The sequence below is a fragment of the Portunus trituberculatus genome, chromosome 45, assembly GCF_017591435.1.
Source record: "Portunus trituberculatus isolate SZX2019 chromosome 45, ASM1759143v1, whole genome shotgun sequence".
NCBI lineage: Eukaryota > Metazoa > Arthropoda > Malacostraca > Decapoda > Portunidae > Portunus > Portunus trituberculatus.
In genome coordinates this window covers 14570211-14589779 of record NC_059299.1, presented here as the reverse complement: position 1 = coordinate 14589779, position 19569 = coordinate 14570211, and the positions used below count along the sequence as shown (strand labels likewise).

The 19569-nt window shown below is 39.8% G+C and overlaps 2 protein-coding genes across 4 annotated transcripts in view; one reads left to right on the top strand and one right to left on the bottom strand.

Annotated features, from left to right (window-relative positions):
• LOC123519408 (glycine receptor subunit alphaZ1-like) overlaps nt 1-19569 on the bottom strand; it is a 580495-nt gene that overhangs the window by 110142 nt on the left and 450784 nt on the right. The window lies entirely within an intron of this gene.
• Nucleotides 1-19569, top strand: part of LOC123519409 — a 401725-nt gene that overhangs the window by 137188 nt on the left and 244968 nt on the right. The window contains exon 2 of the mRNA XM_045280692.1: nt 7185-7236. Coding sequence (XP_045136627.1) covers nt 7185-7236 — 52 coding nt within the window. The remainder of the gene's footprint in view (nt 1-7184; nt 7237-19569) is intronic.

Sequence of the window (19569 nt, the reverse complement as noted above, 5' to 3'; positions counted from 1 at the left end):
TGTTGTCCCGGTGTGTGGTGTGTGCCTGGTCTCAGGCCTATCCGAAGATCGGAAATAATGAGCTCTGAGCTCGTTCCGTAGGGTAACGTCTGGCTGTCTCGTCAGAGACTGCAGCAGATCAAAAAGTGAAACACACACACACACACACACACACACACACACGCACAAGGGGACCGAAAGACAGCTTCGTTTAACAGCGTAAATGGAGCGTGTTCTACCCAAAGTTAATTTAGCCTTTTTTACTTTATTTTTTCGTTGTTCCGCCTCCTGAACCTGAGTTTCCATTAACTTTAGTACATATATATTACCCGTGCATTTCCTTTTGGCCTCTGTGTGTTATTTATACGTCTGTCTGTTTTGGATTTATTTCTTATTGTGTTGTATTGAGTTCATAATTGTCTTTTATATCATTGTATAGGTTGATTTTAATTATTGTTTTGCATTTCTTTTGTGTTTCTTGTTGGTGTTCATTTAGTTTTCCTTTTTAGTGATTTTTTGTGTCTCTCTCATAATTGTCTTTTTTCTATCATTGTGTATGTTAATTTTAATGTGTCTGTTTATCTTGTAATTGTCTTTTTTCTTTATCATTGTGTATGTTTCCTTTTCGTTTTTACATTTCTTTTGTGTTCTTTTTTGTTGGTGTTTATTAGTTTTGCTTTTTTTTTTACTTAATTTTTGCGTGTTTATTTGTGCTATCTAAATTTTAATCTTTTTACTTTTTCCTCTATTCTTTTGTATGAGGAGCACCGGCCAAGGCAATAAAACTAGAGTCTAACCCTTCTCGGCCCTATGCCACCCAAAAGAGACTCACTGTGTGCCGGTCCCTGAACAGTCAAAAGCGTTAATCATAAATACGTAAGTGTCTTGAAACCTTCATTAGAAAGTGTTCAGGTCATGGAAAGATGGAAACACAGAAGCAGGCGGTGAGTTCTTGAGTTTGCTCCACTGTGTTGTTATTTGTGTGTTTCTCAATCCTTCTTTTCTTTGTTTTGTCTTTATTCGTTGAGTTCTTAATTTATTTCACATTTTTTTTAATTAGTTTCCATGTGTTTCAGTTTCTCCTTCTCAATTTTTCTTTTCTTTGTTTAGTTTTTTATTCGTTCGGTTTATTTCACATCTTTTTAATCAGTTTACATGTGTCTCTTCTGTTGTTTTTATTTATTTATGCTTTTAACACTTCCTTTTCTGTCTTATCTTTGTCTTCTTTTGTGTTTATCTTCTTCATTCAGTGTTGCTTTATTTTATCGATTCTTGTGTGTTTGAGTCTTTCCTTCATTCTCTGTCTATTTCGTATTTTCTATCTATCTATTTTCTTTCCAGTTTATGTGTCCGAGTTTTCATTTTTCATTCTTCGTTTGTTGGTCTTAATTTATTCAACACTTTTCATCGGTTTCTATGTGTTTGTCTTTCCTCTCTTCAATTTATGTGTATTGCTTTGTGTTTACCTTTTTATGATTTTTATCCATTTTCCTCCTTTTCAATCTTTCCTTTGTGTGTGGTTTAAGTGTTTGTTTTATTTGTCTTTTCATTGTTTCGTAATTCGTTTATTTCTTTCTGTGTGTGTTTGAAACTCTTCTTTGGTTTTTCTTCAATGTTATTAATTGCTTGTTATTTTCTTATTCATTTATCTAGTCTAACTCAATTATTCATTCACTTATTTGCGTATTGTGTTTGAGTCTCTCCTTTGTTTTCTTTGGTTCTTTTTAATCTAATTCTTTTGCTCTCTTTCACTCCACACATTTTATCTTGTGCATTTCAATTTGTCCCTTGTTCCATTTGTTCTTTATGTACTCTTTTATAATTTCGCATCTCTCATTTACTGTTATGCGTTATATTTGTTTTGTTTGACTTTGTTTAGGGAGAAAATTGCAGGATGAGGCGAATGAGGTGAAATAATTACTGAAGGAAGGAAGAAAGGAAGTGAAGTCTTTTTCTTTGTTTTCTGTGTGGTTTAAATCGAGTGGAATGCGTGATAGGAAGGCTGGAAGGTTTTGTCACTGCCTGTTCGTAGGAGGGAAAGATAAGACGAAATGAAGACAGAGGGAAGGAAGGGAGGAAGGGAGGAAGGAAGGGAGGAAGGGAGGAAGGAAGAGAAGGAAGGGAAGGGAGGGAAGAAACGAAAGAGGGAATATAAGGAGAGAAAATTTGTCATTGCTTGTTTTTTTATGAGGAAAGGGAAAAATAGGGTTAAATGAAGAAGGAAGGGTGGAAAGAAGGAAAGGAAGGAAGAAAGGGTAGGGAAAGAAAGGAAAGGAAGAAAAGGAAGAGAAGGGAAGAAAGGGTAGGGAAGGAAAGGAAAGGAAGAAAAGGAAGGAAGGAAGGAAGGAAGGAAGGAAGGAAGGAAGGAAGGAAGGAAGGAAGGAATACAAGGGTTGGAACAGTTTTTTCTCTGGTTTATGAAGCGAAGACAAAGATAAGACAAAGTAAGAAGGAAGGAACAAAAGAGTGAATCAGTAATTTATCCTTTAGTAAGAACACGAATGTTTTGCTTTGCTTTGGTGACCTGAAAAAAAATAAGAAAAAAACTGAAAATTTACCTTCACTAATACTTGGTTAAAAAAGGACCGAGAGAAGCAAGACAAAGGAAATAATGAGAGAATAAAAGAACATGGAAGTTAATTAGTTTGAGGTCAGGAGCATCAGAACGCGAGGAAGAACGAATTGAGATGGATGGGGGGAATTAGGCCAGGCACAGAAGGAAGATGTGTGAGATTAAACTCATGGCGGGAATGAATGGAAGGGGAGATGAACGACGGCAAGGAGCGAGACGTGAAGGTGCTGATGTTGTAAAGGAGTGCAAATACAGAAAATCAGCAGACTTTGATGATGAATGAAACAGTACTCAGGGTAATGATAATGATAGTGGTAATGACAGTTATAGCAGTAGTAGTAATAGGGGTTTTAGTAGTAGTAGTAGCAGTAGTAATAGTAGTAATATTCTTCTTTTTTTTTCTTCTATTTTCTTAGTTGTTGTTGTTGTTGGTTTTGTATTTTTATTACTATTATTACTATTATTACTGTTATTATTATTGTTACTATTATTATTATTATTATTATTATTATTATTATTATTATTATTATTATTATTATTATTATTATTATTATTATTATTATTATTATTATTATTATTATTATTATTATTATTATTATTATTATTATTATTATTATTATTATTATTATTATTATTGTTATTATTATCATTATTATTATTATCATTATTATTATTATTATTATTATTATTATTATTATTATTATTATTATTATTATTATTATTATTATTATTATTATTACTAGAAGTAGTAGTAGTAGTAGTAGTAGTAGTAGTAGTAGTAGTAGTAGTAGTAGTAGTAGTTTTTTTCGTTATTGCTGCTATTGTTGTTGTTGTTAATATTGTTGTTGTTGTTGTTGTTGTAGTTGTTGTTGTTGTTTTGTTGTTGTTGTTGTTGTTGTTTTGTTGTTGTTGTTTTTGTCGTTGTTGTTTTTGTCATTGTTGTCGTTGTTGTTGTTGTTGTTGTTGAAGTGCAGTAGTAGTAGTAGGAATAGCAACATCTAACTTCAGTACACTACAAAATCTCTCGACACATTCACCATTAGCGGGAGCCCGGCCACTGCACACAACCAGGCCGCGGAGACTCCATGCAGGGGTGGGGAGGTGTTTAATTAACCTGCAGGAGGCTGAACACGCCCCTTCCAGCAGCCGAGGCTCTGAAGGGAAAACCATGAAGGGAAAGCGCCAGGGAAACAAAGGGAAATTTAACCTTAACCACTTTCCTAATTGCTGAACTGTTCCCTCCAATTTTTCTTTTTCCCTTCATCCGTCTTTTACCTTCTGGGCATACTTGTACTCTCCAATTATCAGGCTACCTCTCGCTCTCTCTCTCTCTCTCTCTCTCTCTCTCTCTCTCTCTCTCTCTCTCTCTCTCTCTCTCTCTCTCTCTCTCTCTCTCTCTCTCTCTCTCTCTCTCTCTCATCCCTCACGGCAATTAACCAAAAGAAAATCCACACAAAAGTTACATCTCAGTCTTAATTAAGTTGTTTACGCCTTCTACCACCACCACCACCACCACCACCACCACCACCACCACCACCACCGCCACAGCCATTACTGACTGCTATTCCAACTCTATCGATAAAAAGAGTAAAACAGTTTCTCCCGCTTCCTTGTAATCATCCCTCCTTTCTTTGCTTCAAACAGCTAATGCTTGTTAATGCTGATAATTAGTGGTAGGAGTTCCAGGGAAGAGAAGGAGGAGAAGGAGGAGGAGGAGGAGGAGGAGGAGGAAAGGGATGGAAAAGTGAGGGTGAAGGAAAAGGAAAGGTGACATAAAGAAGCAGGACGAAGAGTAACTGGAGAGAAGAAAGGAAGGGAGGAGTTGACGGGAGGAAAAGGAGGGATGTGGAGTACTAGAAAAGGAGAGAGAGGAGACGAAGGGAGAAACAAAGCAGGAAATAAGAAAGTACGAAAAAAAAATGAAAAAGGAAAATGTAAAAGGGAGAAAGAAAGAAAGAAAGAAAGAAAGAAAGAAGACACAAAACGGGAGAAAAACAAGAAAGACGTAAAAAGAGAGATAAAAAAAAGTGTATATAAAAAAAACATAATGGACTTAATCATTCAAACAGCCTTCATAATGACTAGGAGTAAACAAATAGAGCAAACCCAGTAGTGAAATAAAAGTTTTGAGAGAGAGAGAGAGAGAGAGAGAGAGAGAGAGAGAGAGAGAGAGAGAGAGAGAGAGAGAGAGAGAGAGAGAGAGAAAACAAGGCTTAATGACCCTAATGTTTTGTTCGTTGTATTAATCTGGAACTGTGATGGGGAAACTCCGTCCTTTACACTCATTACGAGCCATTAGAGGCCAGACAGAGTGAAACAGAGGAGGGAAGGAAGGGAGGGAAGGGATGGAAGGGTGGTGGATAGAGAAGAGGATAAGCCGAGAAGAGAGGAAGCGATGTGTGTGGGAGAAGGCGGGAAGACAATAGTTGAGAGGGTGACGAATGGCGGGAAGATATAACTGGAATGGCGGAATGGGAGTAGGAGAACAGGGGAGAGGACGGAGAGGGGCGGGAAGAAAACTAGAAGAGGAACCATGAAAAAGAGAGAAGGAGAGTGAAGTGAAGTGAAGAGAGAAGGAAAGAGGGAAAGGGAGAGAGCGAAAGGGGGAAGAGAAGAGAGCGAAAGGAGGAACCATGAGAGAGCTGCAAGGGAGAAGGAAAAAACAGGAAGACAGAAGGAAGGAGGGAAAGAAAGAGAACGAAAGGAGAAACTATGAAAGAGCAGGGAGAGAAGTGGAAAGAGGGAATAGGGAGATAAATGGAAAGAGTGAATATAAGAGAGAGAGAAAGGAGGAACAATGAAAGAGCGGGAAGGGGAAAGGAAAGAAGGAAGGAAAGAGAATACAAAGAGTAACCATGAAAAACCGAAAATGGAAAAGAAAAAAGTGGAAGAGAAGTGAGCAGAAGAAGAAACCAGAGAGCGGAAAGAGAGGAAAAAGGAAAGATAAGAGAGTGAAAACAAAATCTACAAAAGAGCAGGAAAAAAGAAGGAAAGAGGGAAGGGAAGAGGATTGAAGGATGAGACAGGGATGAGAGAGAGGAGGAAAGAGGACAGAAGGGAGCAGAGAAGCAGAATAAGTTAAAGGGAGTGGTTCATGAGTGGGATAGGAGCATAGGAGTGGTGACTAGGACAGGACGCTCTGAGGGAAGTGTGGCATCCTTGTGTACAGTTTAAAGGAGAGTAGGAGTGACGTAGGAGTGCAGGAGTGTGGGTAGCAAGTGCATTGTGGGTAGAAGAACAAGTTAATGGAAAAAAAGTAAAAATAGAAAATAAAGAAACTAAGAGCAAGGTAGAGAGGATTAAATAGGGAGAGAGAGAGAGAGAGAGAGAGAGAGAGAGAGAGAGAGAGAGAGAGAGAGAGAAAGAGAGAAAGAGAGAGCTTGTGTGTGGGAGAGTAGGATTGGAGGAAAGAAAAAGTGTTTTTTTTTTAAATCTTTTTTTCAGCATTTTATTTTAGTTTTATTTCGAGGTTAGGTTAGAAAAAAATACATTAAATCTCGTTGTTGATTTTACGAAGGGAATCGCTTATGGTGCATCCATCATACTCTAATTATGGAGAGAGAGAGAGAGAGAGAGAGAGAGAGAGAGAGAGAGAGAGAGAGAGAGAGAGTAATCAAGGTACAGTACTTTAATCAGCGCACCACTTTTACGATCTGGTGCTTCAAACTGCTCTCTCTCTCTCTCTCTCTCTCTCTCTCTCTCTCTCTCTCTCTCTCTCTCTCTCTCTCTCTCGTTATTCCCCTCACCGTAATTACAATATGAAAAAAAGATAACTAAATAAATTAATTGAAAGAGAGTTATACAGATAGATGGATAGATAGATAGATAAATAAGTAGAATGGTTAGATAGAAGGACAGGTGGTTACGTTGCCTTGGATAGATGGATAGATAGATAGTGGCCCGCTGGACAAATGAAGTGATAGATGCATAGATAGACAGAGATAGATAGATAAGTAGATTCGCGAGTAGATAGAAGGATTGATAGGTGCAAAACTAGACAGAGAGAGAGAGAGAGAGAGAGAGAGAGAGAGAGAGAGAGAGAGAGAGAGATAGTTAGGCAGATGAAGTGATAGAGGCATAACTAGACGGAGAGACAGACGAGTAGACACACAGATGGACAAAGAGCAGTTTAATACACCATCATCGCTCTTCTCTACCCTCCAAATATAAGCCTAACAAACCCTTCCAAATAGGCTCTGTATGGAGATTTATTGGTTGTTTCGCTTTTCACTGGTGGCTTTTTAAAAATTCTTTCCTACTGCTGTTTTTTAATACATTGTTTAGCTATACATTGCTTTTATTTATCCGCTCGTGTATATTTTCCTTCTTTTTTCAATTTGTGAGCATTTATATTTTTAACCTGTGTTGCTGTGCGTTTATTTATTTATTTATTTATTTTTGGCTTGTGTGTTTATCTATCTGTTTTATTTATATTTTACATGACGGGTTTTATGTGAAATATTTGTAGTGGATTTGTTGTTTTTCCTTCTTTTTTTCTCTGCGGTGGTCCTGTGTTGTTGTCACGCCGCGGATGTATTTAATCAAACGGTGTTGTGTTTCTCTTTGTGGTGCAGTTTTCATTTTGGGCTAAAGCATTTTTAATTATCGCTTTCATTTTCCTCTCGTTTTGCAGGTGCGTTTCACCGGGAGAACTAGACTGGAGGGGACGGAACACAACGAGCGGGGTAAGTATGAGTGTAACTTTCCCGTGTAAACTTGCCAAAGAAATCATATCAGGCTGTATAAAAAAAAAGGTTACAAAAATGATCAAAACTGTCTCCCTTTGGTTCCCTTTGGTCTGCGCTGAGCCCTTTATCGTACAGCAGTTCCCTTTGGCCTTTGCTGAGCTATTGATTTGAAACAGCTAGTCAGTTCCATTCTTTCTCTTTAATTTCTTGACATGAATCTCTCTCTGGACTGTGTGACTTGGGCCAACCTGATTAATGCAAGTTAATCAATATCTTTACTCTTTCCTCTTAATTTTGCATCTGTATTTCTCCCTTTTTTTTAAACTGGTCTGGCCATCTCTTCTGGTTCTGGTGCGGCATTGTGAGTGCGTCATTCTGATACGTAAGAAAATAAAACGAAAAGAAATGAAGTAGGTAAATAGATATGTGTAATTGTGTATTCGTGGATAGCTCAAAGAGAAATGAGCTGGGTGCCCTATTCTATATGTCAAGACCCTGGACAAGTACCTCTACCAATACAGCGCTTCTTTGTACTTAATTCCACTGTGTTTAACGTCCCTCAGTCTTTTTCCTACTGTCTACTGGTTATCTATCTACAAAACATGGCGGCGTAGATTCCTAGCAGAGAGGATTTAGGACTCCAGGAAAAACTCAAAATACAGAGATTGAATACGACACCTCCCTTTGACTCCAGTGTTTTAAATGTTTTTTCTCTCTATCTGAAGAGACAGAAAATAAAGACGACACTTCTCTCTCGGCAATTTCCAGTGTATTTAATGTTTCTCTCTCAATCTGAAGTGGCATTAGCTGCTGACACTTCCCCCGGTAAACATGGCGGCTTAGATTCATAGCAGAAAGGATTTAGAACTCCAGGAAAACTCAAAATACAGAGATTGAATACTGCATCTTTATTTGACTCTAGTGTGTTAAGTGTTTTCTCTCTATCTGAAGTCCTCTTACCAGCTGAGAGTCCCATTATGAAACGTGGCGGTTTGGAGAAGACTTGTTTTGTTAACCCTTTCAGTACCGTAACTCATTTCTATATTATTCTGCTTATTATTTGTTGATTTTAGATAGGTTCAGAAACTTGTGTGGGGATTAGAATAGTGAAGACTCTAGCCATTAATCTTCGACTTCCATAGATCCTTCCTAATGTGAATGAAATCATCGAATCTTACTCAAAACTTAAGGTAAAAATGCGTCCTAATACTGAAGGGGTTAAAACTTCAGGCACAGAGGAAGGAAGTGAAGGGAGGTGTACTGTTATGTTCTTATGTCAGACAATGTTCATACCTCCTGGGTGTTTATAAGTGTATGCTTTATTTACAAGAAGATGGTGGTGGTGGTGGTGGTGGTGGTGGTGGTGGTGGTGGTGGTGGTGGTGGTGGTGGTGGTGGTGGTGGTGGAGGAGAGTCTTAGGCAAGTGTGGTATTATTTTTCATACATATTTTTCCTCTTGTTTCACTTCGTTTCTTACTTTCATTATTTTTTGCTTCGTTTTTCTGTCTATTTTTATTTATTTTTTCTTTTCCATGTTTTTTATCTTTTTTCCTATCCTGGCTTCACTCCTTGCTTCATTCTTTTTTCTGTGCATTTTGGCAACTGGTTCAAGGAAATCGAAATCTTGGTCCTTCCTTTTCATTTTGGTTTTGACTCTCTTTGTTTCTCCTATTCTCTCTTTTTTTTTTCATTCTTCGTTTCATCGTTTTTTATTTTTTTCTAAGTATTGCCAAGCTGTTTGAAGTCATCGAAAGGTAATTTTAAAATGTTCTGTATTTTTTTCATATTTTCTTTGCTTTATGTCTTCTCTTTCGTGTTCTTCTCTTCTTTTTATAATTCTTTGGTTCATCGTTTCCATATTTCCATTTCTTTAGAGTATTGCCAGTCAGTCAGTTTGAATTCATCGTAAAGTCGTTTTTTGTACTTCTATACTTTCATTTTCCTCTGTTTTTTTTTCCTGTAATTTTTGTGTCCTTTTTTTTTCTATAATCTTAAGATATCTTTGAACCATCACGATTTCAGCTTCTTTCGTTACATTTTTACAGATCTTTATTTATCCAATGTCTCAATATTTGCTTTGTGTTTTCATCTTTTTATTTCTTACATACATTCGTGTTTTCTGTTTTATGATTCATGTCACCCACCTTTCTTTCCTATTATTATTTATTGTTGTGTTCATTTTCATCACATCTTATACTTTACCTCAACTTTTTTTTCCCTTTTTTCTCCTTTCCTCATAAATACATATTTTTTTTTATGATTCATGTCACTCAGCTTTCTTTCCTATTATTAACTATTGCTGTGTTCCTTTTCATTACCTCATATTTTACCTCAACTTTTGTACTCCACTTTTTATCTCCTTCCCATTTGAATAAGATCGAGTGGCTGGAATCATAAGAACCACAGCAGAATGTCAACAGCATCACCATCTCCAGCCAAGCCCATTGAAACATCACGTTCAGAGGGGAGGAGGAATGGAGGATGACATATAGACCTCGAGAAACTTATCTCCCTCAAGAGTAGGCAGCTTTTTCATTCCATCAGTGTAAGCCTTATGCCGGGAGAGCCTCAGTGCACAGGGAGGCAAGGGAGGAGAAGAGAAGGACACGAACAATGTGCACGCGTTTAGCTTTATGTTAATTAGGAAAGTTAGGATGTTTAGAGTGGCGAGGAGTAACAGACACTCGCTGGGGGTTTTAATGAAGATGTGGGTGGCATGGAAAAGAGCGAGAGAGTTGAACTTTATGTATATGGTCTTGGAATGTAGCGCCGGTAACCCATTTTTTTCATTGCAACTGTTTAGAGGCTTTTTAGACCACGATGGGGGAAAATGAGTGTAACATTGGCTCTTTGAAAGTCGTGGAAGTGTGTAAGTAGGTCCAGGATGAAAGACTGATGCTTTGGTCACGGAAGGAAATGAAGAACAGCACGTTGCCAGAGAAGTGAAGGGTGGATGTAGTGACGGGTGCCAAGAAGAGGCCCAGGACAAGATAGGAAGATTGCAACACACAAAACGTTAAAGGTATAGGAAGGAACGAAAGAATGCCACGATTCACAAACACCTGGAGAAGACTCATTGGAAGCTGTGAAAATAAGGAAGCTGAGATAATAGTTGGCTTAATACTCAGAAATGTCCACTTTCATGCAGGATTCGAATTCATCTTCTCGAGATAATACGATCGCTAACCACTCCACATGTAAGCCGCTGCTGGCCTACTCACCTGTTTACCCACAATTCCACCTTCCCGTGACCTGAGGTGTTCCAAGGCACTTCTGATGAAATGCTCAGATAAAATGATCAACCGAACTGGAACATATTTTTCTCTTATTTTGGGATTTGCATTTTATTCTTTTTTTGCGCTGGTGGGAAGGCGGGTTTGTTTTGCGTCCCTTGGCTGGACAACAGTATGTCTTTGTCACGTGTATTCTTCGACAATTTGTTCCCATCAGGTTTATTTTCCAAGGCGATGAAGATAACTAGACACGTTCTCGAGGATTTTTTTCCCCCCGTGATGATGCAGAAACTTTATTACAGCGTCACTAGAGCCCTGAAGACACCCCTGAAAGACACAGCAACGTAATAGTGCCTGTTAAAGGAAATTGAGGTAAGACGCCAAGACATTCACGAATAAGATCCTTGTATACAGGAAGGATGACTAAAACACCACAGCTTCCTGACACTTGCTGGTTCTGTATACTCAGTAAACAAGTCATCATGAAAGCAATCAGGCGAAATACTCAAATCTTTGCCAAACAAGTCATCGTGAAAGCAACCAGGAGAAATACTCATATCTTCGCTACGAAACTCAAACCAAACATCCTACGATTAAAAATGAATTAGAGACTTAGCAAAACCTCAAGAAACATCTAAATGACAAAATCTCAAGAAACATGTAAATGAATTGTACTCGCGGTGTGAACATTGAAGGGAAGCTTGGAACTTTAAGCAGCGAAGGACGTGATATGATGGGCGCCACTAAGCTACGGGTTACAGGCTCTCATCTGAAATAATCTCATAAAAGTAATTCGCGTTATTCCCGCAACGAGCGACGCGCGGCTTTCATGACGAGCAGCACATGGGTCTGGCTCGCCGCAGTATCGCTCTACGGTACGCTCGGTACTCGCACAAACGCACACAGGCAACCTCTCATAATCGTTCTCCCAAATGACGTTGCCGCAGCCGTTCCTGAAAGTGGCACGGGCATATGAACGAAAGTACCTATGATCATTACCCCGCCCTCACCCACCACGCTTTCACCCAGCACCCTCCTCACGCCTTCACCCACCGCCGTTCCACACGCCCAGCGCCGCCCTGGGGAGGTGGCGGGAGTTTTAACACGGCAACCTCAGCTGCAGGTGGCCTGGATTGGAGGCGGGAATGGGGGTACGAGTCGTGTTCTGCCCGTGAATCCTCGAGTTCATTGCCTCATGAGAGGAAAACCTGGAATACCGCGCCTCACTACGTTTTCTGAAGCTATTATTTTGTTTCTACTTGAATGGAGCAGCGGCGAGGGTTTGGAGGGAGTGGCTGGGCTTCACTTAAGAGCTTCGTGGGTCTCCACTCAAAAAGAACCAAGAAAAAGATGATATGCAAGCAACTACAGATTCCAAACTAGGAAGGCTGTCTGTGGTAATTTACGCCTCTAGAAATAAGCTGAGAATGCAGTTAAGGTAGTTAATTTACATATACATTTTTTAAAATTTTGTCAGTCTTCACCTAACTCTCTTGCTTCCCGCTCTCCGAAAAAAAGGGAAAAAAAGAAAGAATGAAAAAACGCGTATTTTAATGGATCTTATGTGTTTGTGTGTGTGTTTGTGTGTGTGTGTGTGTGTGTGTGTGTGTGTGTGTGTGTGTGTGTGTGTGTGTGTGTGTGTCACGTTCATAGTCGTAAGAGGTCATGCAGAGGACTCATGGTCGTGTCTCTGCCTTTATTCCCTCGTGTCTTGTGTCTCACTTCCTGCTCTCCTCATTTTTTTTTTGCTGCCTCTTCTCATTTCACTTTGTCTTCATTTTCCTCTCCTCCAATCTGCTTCTCCTTTGTCTCTGTGTCGCTGCTCGTCTCTGTCCCTTCCCTGCCTCTGTGCCAGCCATTTTTCTAATACTTTTTTATGTGTAGGTAAGAAATATGCTGACGATATACTGTAATGTAATGTTTAGCATGTGTTCTTGCACTCTTCAAAGAAATAGCTGCTGTTTATATTCACCTAACAATAATCTCTCTCTCTCTCTCTCTCTCTCTCTCTCTCTCTCTCTCTCTCTCTCTCTCTCTCTCTCTCTCTCTCTCTCTCTCTCTCTCTCTCTCTCTCTCTCTCTCTCTCTCTCTCTCTCTCTCTCCACTCCCGGTGTTTCCGTCGCTCTTAAAACTTTTAAATAGATGTATGTGACGCTCATGTTCCTGTCACCATGGCAACTTAAGCAAGCGCACACACACACACACACACACACACACACACACACACACACACACACACACACACACACACACACACACACACACACACACACACACACACACACACACACACACACACTAGATATGTCCAAACCCAAAACTTTCATCATTTCGCTTTCCAAACACTTCTATCCTCCTCCTCCTCCTCCTCCTCCTCCTCCTCCTCCTCCTCCTCCTCCTCCTCCTCCTCCTCCTCCTCCTCCTCCTCCTCCTCCTCCTCCTCCTCCTCCAGCACGAAGTCCCGAAATGTCACGTACTGATATAACGAATGCATGACCTGTTATGAAAACGAGCAAGGTTGTTCATATTTCTTTTGGCAACAAATGTCGCGCCTAAATCACCGGTGTCGCAGCTTCTCCTGTTAGATTGCACTGTATATTATTTGTGTCCTTTTTACTGTACATTTTCCCTTTCGGTGCGTGACACATTTTTTTTTTTTTTTTAATTTTCGCTTCCATGTGTAAATTCCGACGACGTTAATTTCGCCCACCAATGTTCCTCCATGAAAATTCCCCGCCAAATAATTCTCTCTCTCTCTCTCTCTCTCTCTCTCTCTCTCTCTCTCTCTCTCTCTCTCTCTCTCTCTCTCTCTCTCTCTCTCTCTCTCTCTCTCTCTCTCTCTCTCTCTCTCTCTCTCTCTCTCTCTCTCTCTCTCTCTCTCTCTCTCTCTCTCTCTCCTAAAATGCAAGTGATTTAATTCCTTTCATATTTAGTTCTATCCTTTCTTGTTCATGTTGACAAATTGAAGTAAGCTTTTGTCAAAACACTTATAAATGTTTACCACGGAACCCTTCACGGAACCCTGGGCCTCCGAGGAACACAGTTTGAAATCCACTGCGTTAGAGAGACGAGTAAACGAATAAAAAGACTTTGTTGGTTAGAGACAAAAAGATATTTGAGGAGTTTGAAGTGAGTTCTGTAAGAGTGTTTGAAATCATTGGGTGTTTTCTTGCTCAGGTGTGGCGCAGGTGTTAATTAAGAGGTTGCACTTAATTACCGCCGTCTCAGGAGATTCTTCTCACCTGTTTTACATGAGTGTCTGGAGTTCTCGTGCCCTGCCAAGTTAATTTTCAGCGAATATTTGCCTGGTGAGTCAATATCTCGCTCTTCATTTGTAGTTTGAAGCATCGTTTTGTTATGCTTGTTTGAGTTTTTAATTGTTTGTCTTTCTTTTTTGAGTTCTTGTTCTCCGTGATGAGCTCTTGCGTTCTTTTATTATTTCTGCCCTCGCCATGAATTATTTTGTTGCAATTAAACTAAATGTGTGACTCTGAATTCTGGTGATAAATGCTTAGTTATTTTTTCGTTCCTTTTTTTTTTTTCTCGCCATTTGTTCTCTCGCAATGCCTGACTTTACTCTTCCTGCGCGGTACCTCGCCCTCTCTCTTTTCCCGAGAATTTTCCTCGCGCAGTTCTTTTTTTCTTATGTTTTTCTCCTTTCCTTTCGTTATAGTCCAGTGCTCGTGTCTTTTTCATATTTTTCCTTTACCTTTTTACTTTGTTTATCTTTTTAAATGCATACTCTTGGGGCAAGGTTTCAGAGAGAGAGAGAGAGAGAGAGAGAGAGAGAGAGAGAGAGAGAGAGAGAGAGAGAGAGAGAGAGCCTATGTCCTTTTAGCTACACAGTGCACCTCACAATGAAGCATCAAAATTGTATACTGTTTCTGCCTCTCTTGATTTCTGTGCCTCCTCTGCGCCGCCTCCTGCACGCCACACAAACACCACCACCAACCCTTCGCAATGCACTCCATAACACACCATGAAACACTAATAGAACACCTTAAAACACCATAGATACAGTATGAAATGCCTTGAAACACCATGAAACTCCTAGAAACACTATTAAAACACTGTCAAACTCCTTGAAACACTATTAAAACACCGTGAAACTCCTTGAAACACAACGAAATACTTTCAAACACCATGAATATACCATGAACCATCTTAAAACACTGTTAATACATCGTGAAACACTTGTAACACCATGAAACTCCCTGAAATACTGTCAAAACACCATGAAATACCTTGAAACGCCATGAAACACCTCAAGACTCCATCAAACACCTTGAAACTCTTTGAAACACCATTAATACGCCATGAAGCACCATAAACACTGAGAAATTTGTTGAAGCCCCTTTAATAATTGCCCACATGGTATAAAAAAATACACCATAGAACACCATTAAAACACAGCTAAACTCTTTGAAACACCATTATGACAACATGAAATTCCTCAAAACACTGCAAAACACCTGGAAAAATCATGAAACTGTTTAAAACACCATGAAACACCATAAACACCATTAATACACCATAGAACACCATTAAAACACAGTGAAACTCTTTGAAACACATTAAGACACCATGAAACTCCTTGCAACACCGCGAAATACCTAAAAACACCTACCGAAACCATGAAATTCTTTGAAACACCACAGAACACCTTCAGACACCATCAAAATACTACAAAATTCCTTGAAAACACTACGAAACTCTTTAAAACACCATAAAATATACTAAAACTGCCACTAAATACTCTTAAACTCCATAAAAAAAACTCCAGAACACGATTAAACATCCTCAAATCCCTCATTGCATCTTAAAACACTCTCGAACACCTTGATATTTTGGTATATTTTTTCATGTCATTTATTCTTTACATTCTTTCGTCTCTTGTCTCTTTATTTCATGTAATCCTCCATGTTTGCCTTTCTTCTCTTTATTTAAGTTTTATTTATTTTTCTTCACTCCTGTTATCTTTCTAAGTATGTGTTATTTATTTTTCTATATCTATTTTCTTTTTTTTTTCTTTTTCTTCTTTTTTACTTTCTTCTTTTCTTTTCTTCTTTTCTTTTCTTCTTCTTCTTCTTCTTCTTCTTCTTCTTCTTCTTCTTCTTCTTCTTCTTCTTCTTCTTCTTCTTCTTCTTCTTCTTCTTCTTCTTCTTCTTCTTCTTCTTCTTCTTCTTCTTCTTCTTCTTCTTCTTCTTCTTCTTCTTCTTCTTCTTCTTCTTCTTCTTCTTCTTCTTCTTCTTCTTCTTCTTCTTCTTCTTCTTCTTCTTCTTCTTCTTCGTTATCCATCTCCTTCAGATTTCCATATACTGTATAGCTTCTTCCATCTCCTCTTCCTACTTCTCCTCGTTCTCCTCCTCCTCCTCCTCCTCTCTTCCTCCTCTCTCCTTTCCTCTTTCCTCCTCCTCCTCCTCCTCCTCCTCCTCCTCCTCCTCCTCCTCCTCCTCCTCCTCCTCCTCCTCCTCCTCCTCCTCCTCCTCCTCCTCCTCCTCCTCCTCCTCCTCCTCCTCCTCCTCCTCTACCAATTCCTCCTATATTTTAATCATCTGTCCTGTCAAATATATCTCATTCTCCTCCTCCTCCTCCTCCTATATTTCAATCCTCAGTCCTCTCAACTACTTCTCCAAACTTCCCCTCCTCTTCCTCTTCTTCCTCCTCTTCGCCCACGCTGAGGGAGGACGCACGCAGAGCCATCAGGCCACAAGTGTTTGTCTCCCCAACAGACGCTCCTCACTCACCATAGCTCATCAACAGGCGGGCCAAGAATGATTATAAAGGCTGGGCTGCATCATGAATATTAAAGACCTCGTTAGCATATACTCACGACGGCTGGGCATGTCTATACTTCCCCTACTCTCTCTCTCTCTCTTCTCTCTCTCACCACGACAATTTTTCAAGCCCCAGAGACGACTAGCATGGTTTTCAAGACAGTTTCTCTTATGTTAACCTAGAAATATTGGTAATCCATCATCAGAATTATAAAAATATCCTCAAAAATATGGTTATCTTCAGCTAGAGCCTTTGGAAATAGTGGTCATGGGATAGCAAAGTGTTTCTGAATGTGGGTTTCTCTCTCTCTCGTTCTCTCTTCTTGTCCTGTCTCAGCGGAACACAAAGGAGGAGCAAGTAGGAGCGCACCTGTTGAATGTGTTGGAATTTGATGTGTTTTTATTATTTGTTCTAATGTGTTTGTCTGTCTCTCTCTTTCTCTCTCTTTTTCTCTTTCTCTGTCTCTTTCTTTCGCTCTCTGTCTCTCTCTATTGCCTATTTCAGAAGCAAATTCTTTCTTTTCTCCTTTCCATCGTTTTCTAATTTCCTCTACTTTTTCCTTTCTCTTCTTCTCTCTCCCTCTCCTTTATTTTCCCTCTATCTCCTTTGCCCTTCTTCATTCACTTCTCTTTCTCATGTAGTAAAATTCTCTTTCCGTCTTTCTCTCCAACTTTCCTTTCCTCTCCCTGCGTCTTCACCTTAACTAATGTTCCCTCTTCTTTACTCTCTCTCTCTCTCTCTCTCTCTCTCTCTCTCTCTCTCTCTCTCTCTCTCTCTCTCTCTCTCTCTCTCTCTCTTCTTTTCTCCTTTCCCGGCTGTCTTTTCTCTACATTCTTTCTCTTCCCTTATTCTTTCCCTCATTTTCTCTTTATCTTCCATTCCCTCTTATTCTCTCCCTCTCTCTTTTCTCTTCTATTACTCACCCTCCCTTTTCCTTCCTATTCCTTCTCTTTCTCACATTTCCCCCATTTCTTTGCTCTCTCATGCCTCTGTCCTCCACATTTCCCCACACTCTCTCCCTGACCTTCTCTCTCCTTCTCTCTTTCAACCTCTCCCTCTCTCCAGCTGTCTCACGCCACTCACACAGACAAGGATAGATAACTTCATCTTTTTTTTCGTCTCTCAGTTTCCTTCTGTATTTAGTTTTTCTCCCCTTAGAGTTACAGGAAGGAAGGAAAGAGGGAATGAGGAAAGGTTTTTCTTCATAATGTGTTGATAGAGAGAGGAAGGGGGAGGGTGGGAGAGAGACAGTGAGAGGGAGATAAAGGAAGGGATCTCTTTATTAGGATTAAAGAGAAGAGGGAGAGAAGGATGCGAGGGAGAGAAAAGGAGGCTTGTTTCTTGAGAGGAGGTAAAAGGGAGGAAAGGATGGGGAAAGAAGACTGAGAGAGAGAGAGAGAGAGAGAGAGAGAGAGAGAGAGAGAGAGAGAGAGAGAGAGAGAGAGAGCAGCATTGAGGGTAAAGACACAAGGAAAGGAAAATAATGGGAAAGAGTGGAAAGAAAGACAGAAAGAAAGAGAATTTTACTTCATGAGAGGGAGAAGTGAATGAGAAAGAGCGAAGAAGGAGGAAGGAAAATAAAGAAGAGGAAGAATGAAGAAGAGAAAGGGAGAAAGTAGAGGGAATGAAAAGAGAAGGACACAAAAGAGAAAAGAAGGAGTTTGCTTCTGAAATAGGTAAAAGAAGGGAAGAATGGAGAAAATAAAGAAATAATGAAGAGGGAATCGGAGAAGAATGGAGGGAAAAAAATTGTTTCTTGAAAGGATGAAGGGAAAGAAGGAAGAGGAGACGGGAAACGGAGGAAAATCAAAGAAGAAGAGGAAAGTAGATGAAGAAGGAAGGAGATAAAGAAAATGCAAGGAAGAGAAGGAAGAAGGAGGAAAATCAAAGAAGAAGAAGAAGAAGAAGAAGGAACGAGATAAAGGGAATGCAAGACAGAGAAGGAAGAGGAAACGGGGAAGGAAACTCAAAGAAGAGGAAGAGGGAAGGAAATAAAGAGAATGCAAGGAAGAGAAGAAAGAGGAGACAGATATTAGAAGGATATTACAGAAGAGGGAGGAAGAATGAGGAAGATAAAGAGAATGAAAGAAAGAGAATGAAAAGAAGACGGAAGACGGAGAGAGATGAATGAAGAGGAAGAGAGTAGAAGACAAAGGGAGAGAGAGAGAGAGAGAGAGAGAGAGAGAGAGAGAGAGAGAGAGAGAGAGAGAGAGAGAGAGAGAGAGAGAGAGAGAGAGAGAGAGAGAGAGAGAGAGAGAGAGAGAGAGAAGGAAGATATTTTAGTCTTGAAGGAAAAAGGAAAAGTGTGAAAGGGATAAACTAAAGTAGAATTAAAGGAAGAAAAAAGAGAGAAAATGAGAGAGAGTGAGGGGAAGAGAGTGTGGGGAGAGAAAGAGAAAAGATGAATGAGAGGAAAGAGAGAGAGTGAGAGATACAGACGCTTCCTTACGTAAATAAAAAAGAAAAGGGAAGAAAGATGAAGGAAAGAAAACGAGGAGGCAAGGGAAAGAAAGTCTGAGGGAGAGGAAAAAGGGAAAAAGAGAGGAAGAGGGAGTGAAATATAAAGGATATAAAGAAAATAAAGAAAATAAGAAAAGGAAAGAAAAGTGCAAAAGATATACGTGTAAGGAGACAAGGGAAAAAGGAGAGGAAAAGGAAAAAGGAAAAAAAAGAGGAAAAGTGAGTGAGAGATACATGTGTGACGCTTCTTACAATCATTGCTTTACGTAGAGGCTTTGTCACCACACAGAAAAAAAATAGATAGAATAATAAATAACAAGAGTAATTAATCAATGTATCCTGCCGGGGCGATCCATCAAGACAAGGGTGATGGGAAGGGCTCGGCGCTGTCACGATCACTGGCGTCACTCCCCATGTAGCATTGTAATCCCTTCTGGCTAATGTCAAGCGGTGGTGGCATGTTAATACTTTCACCACGAGACTACGAGTATTACATTCCTGCACACTGGACGGGGGGGGGGGACTGATGTAGGCTGACGAATTACTTCCCTGTGCTGCATTGTGACTGGTGGGGAGAGAGAGAGAGAGAGAGAGAGAGAGAGAGAGAGAGAGAGAGAGAGAGAGAGAGAGAGAGAGAGAGGCGTGGGGGTTATGGATATGAGATGCAGTAGGAATAGGAAGGGAGAGGTAGAGGAATAAAGGAAGGAGAGAGAATAAGGGAGAGGAGGAGAGGTGGTATATAGGTGAGATGAGAGAGAGAGAGAGAGAAAGAGAGAGAAGATATACAAGTAAGATGAGATTAATTAACTGGCTGTTTTGTGAGGTTAGGTTCTGTGAAGTGAGCTGAAGTGATCTCAGG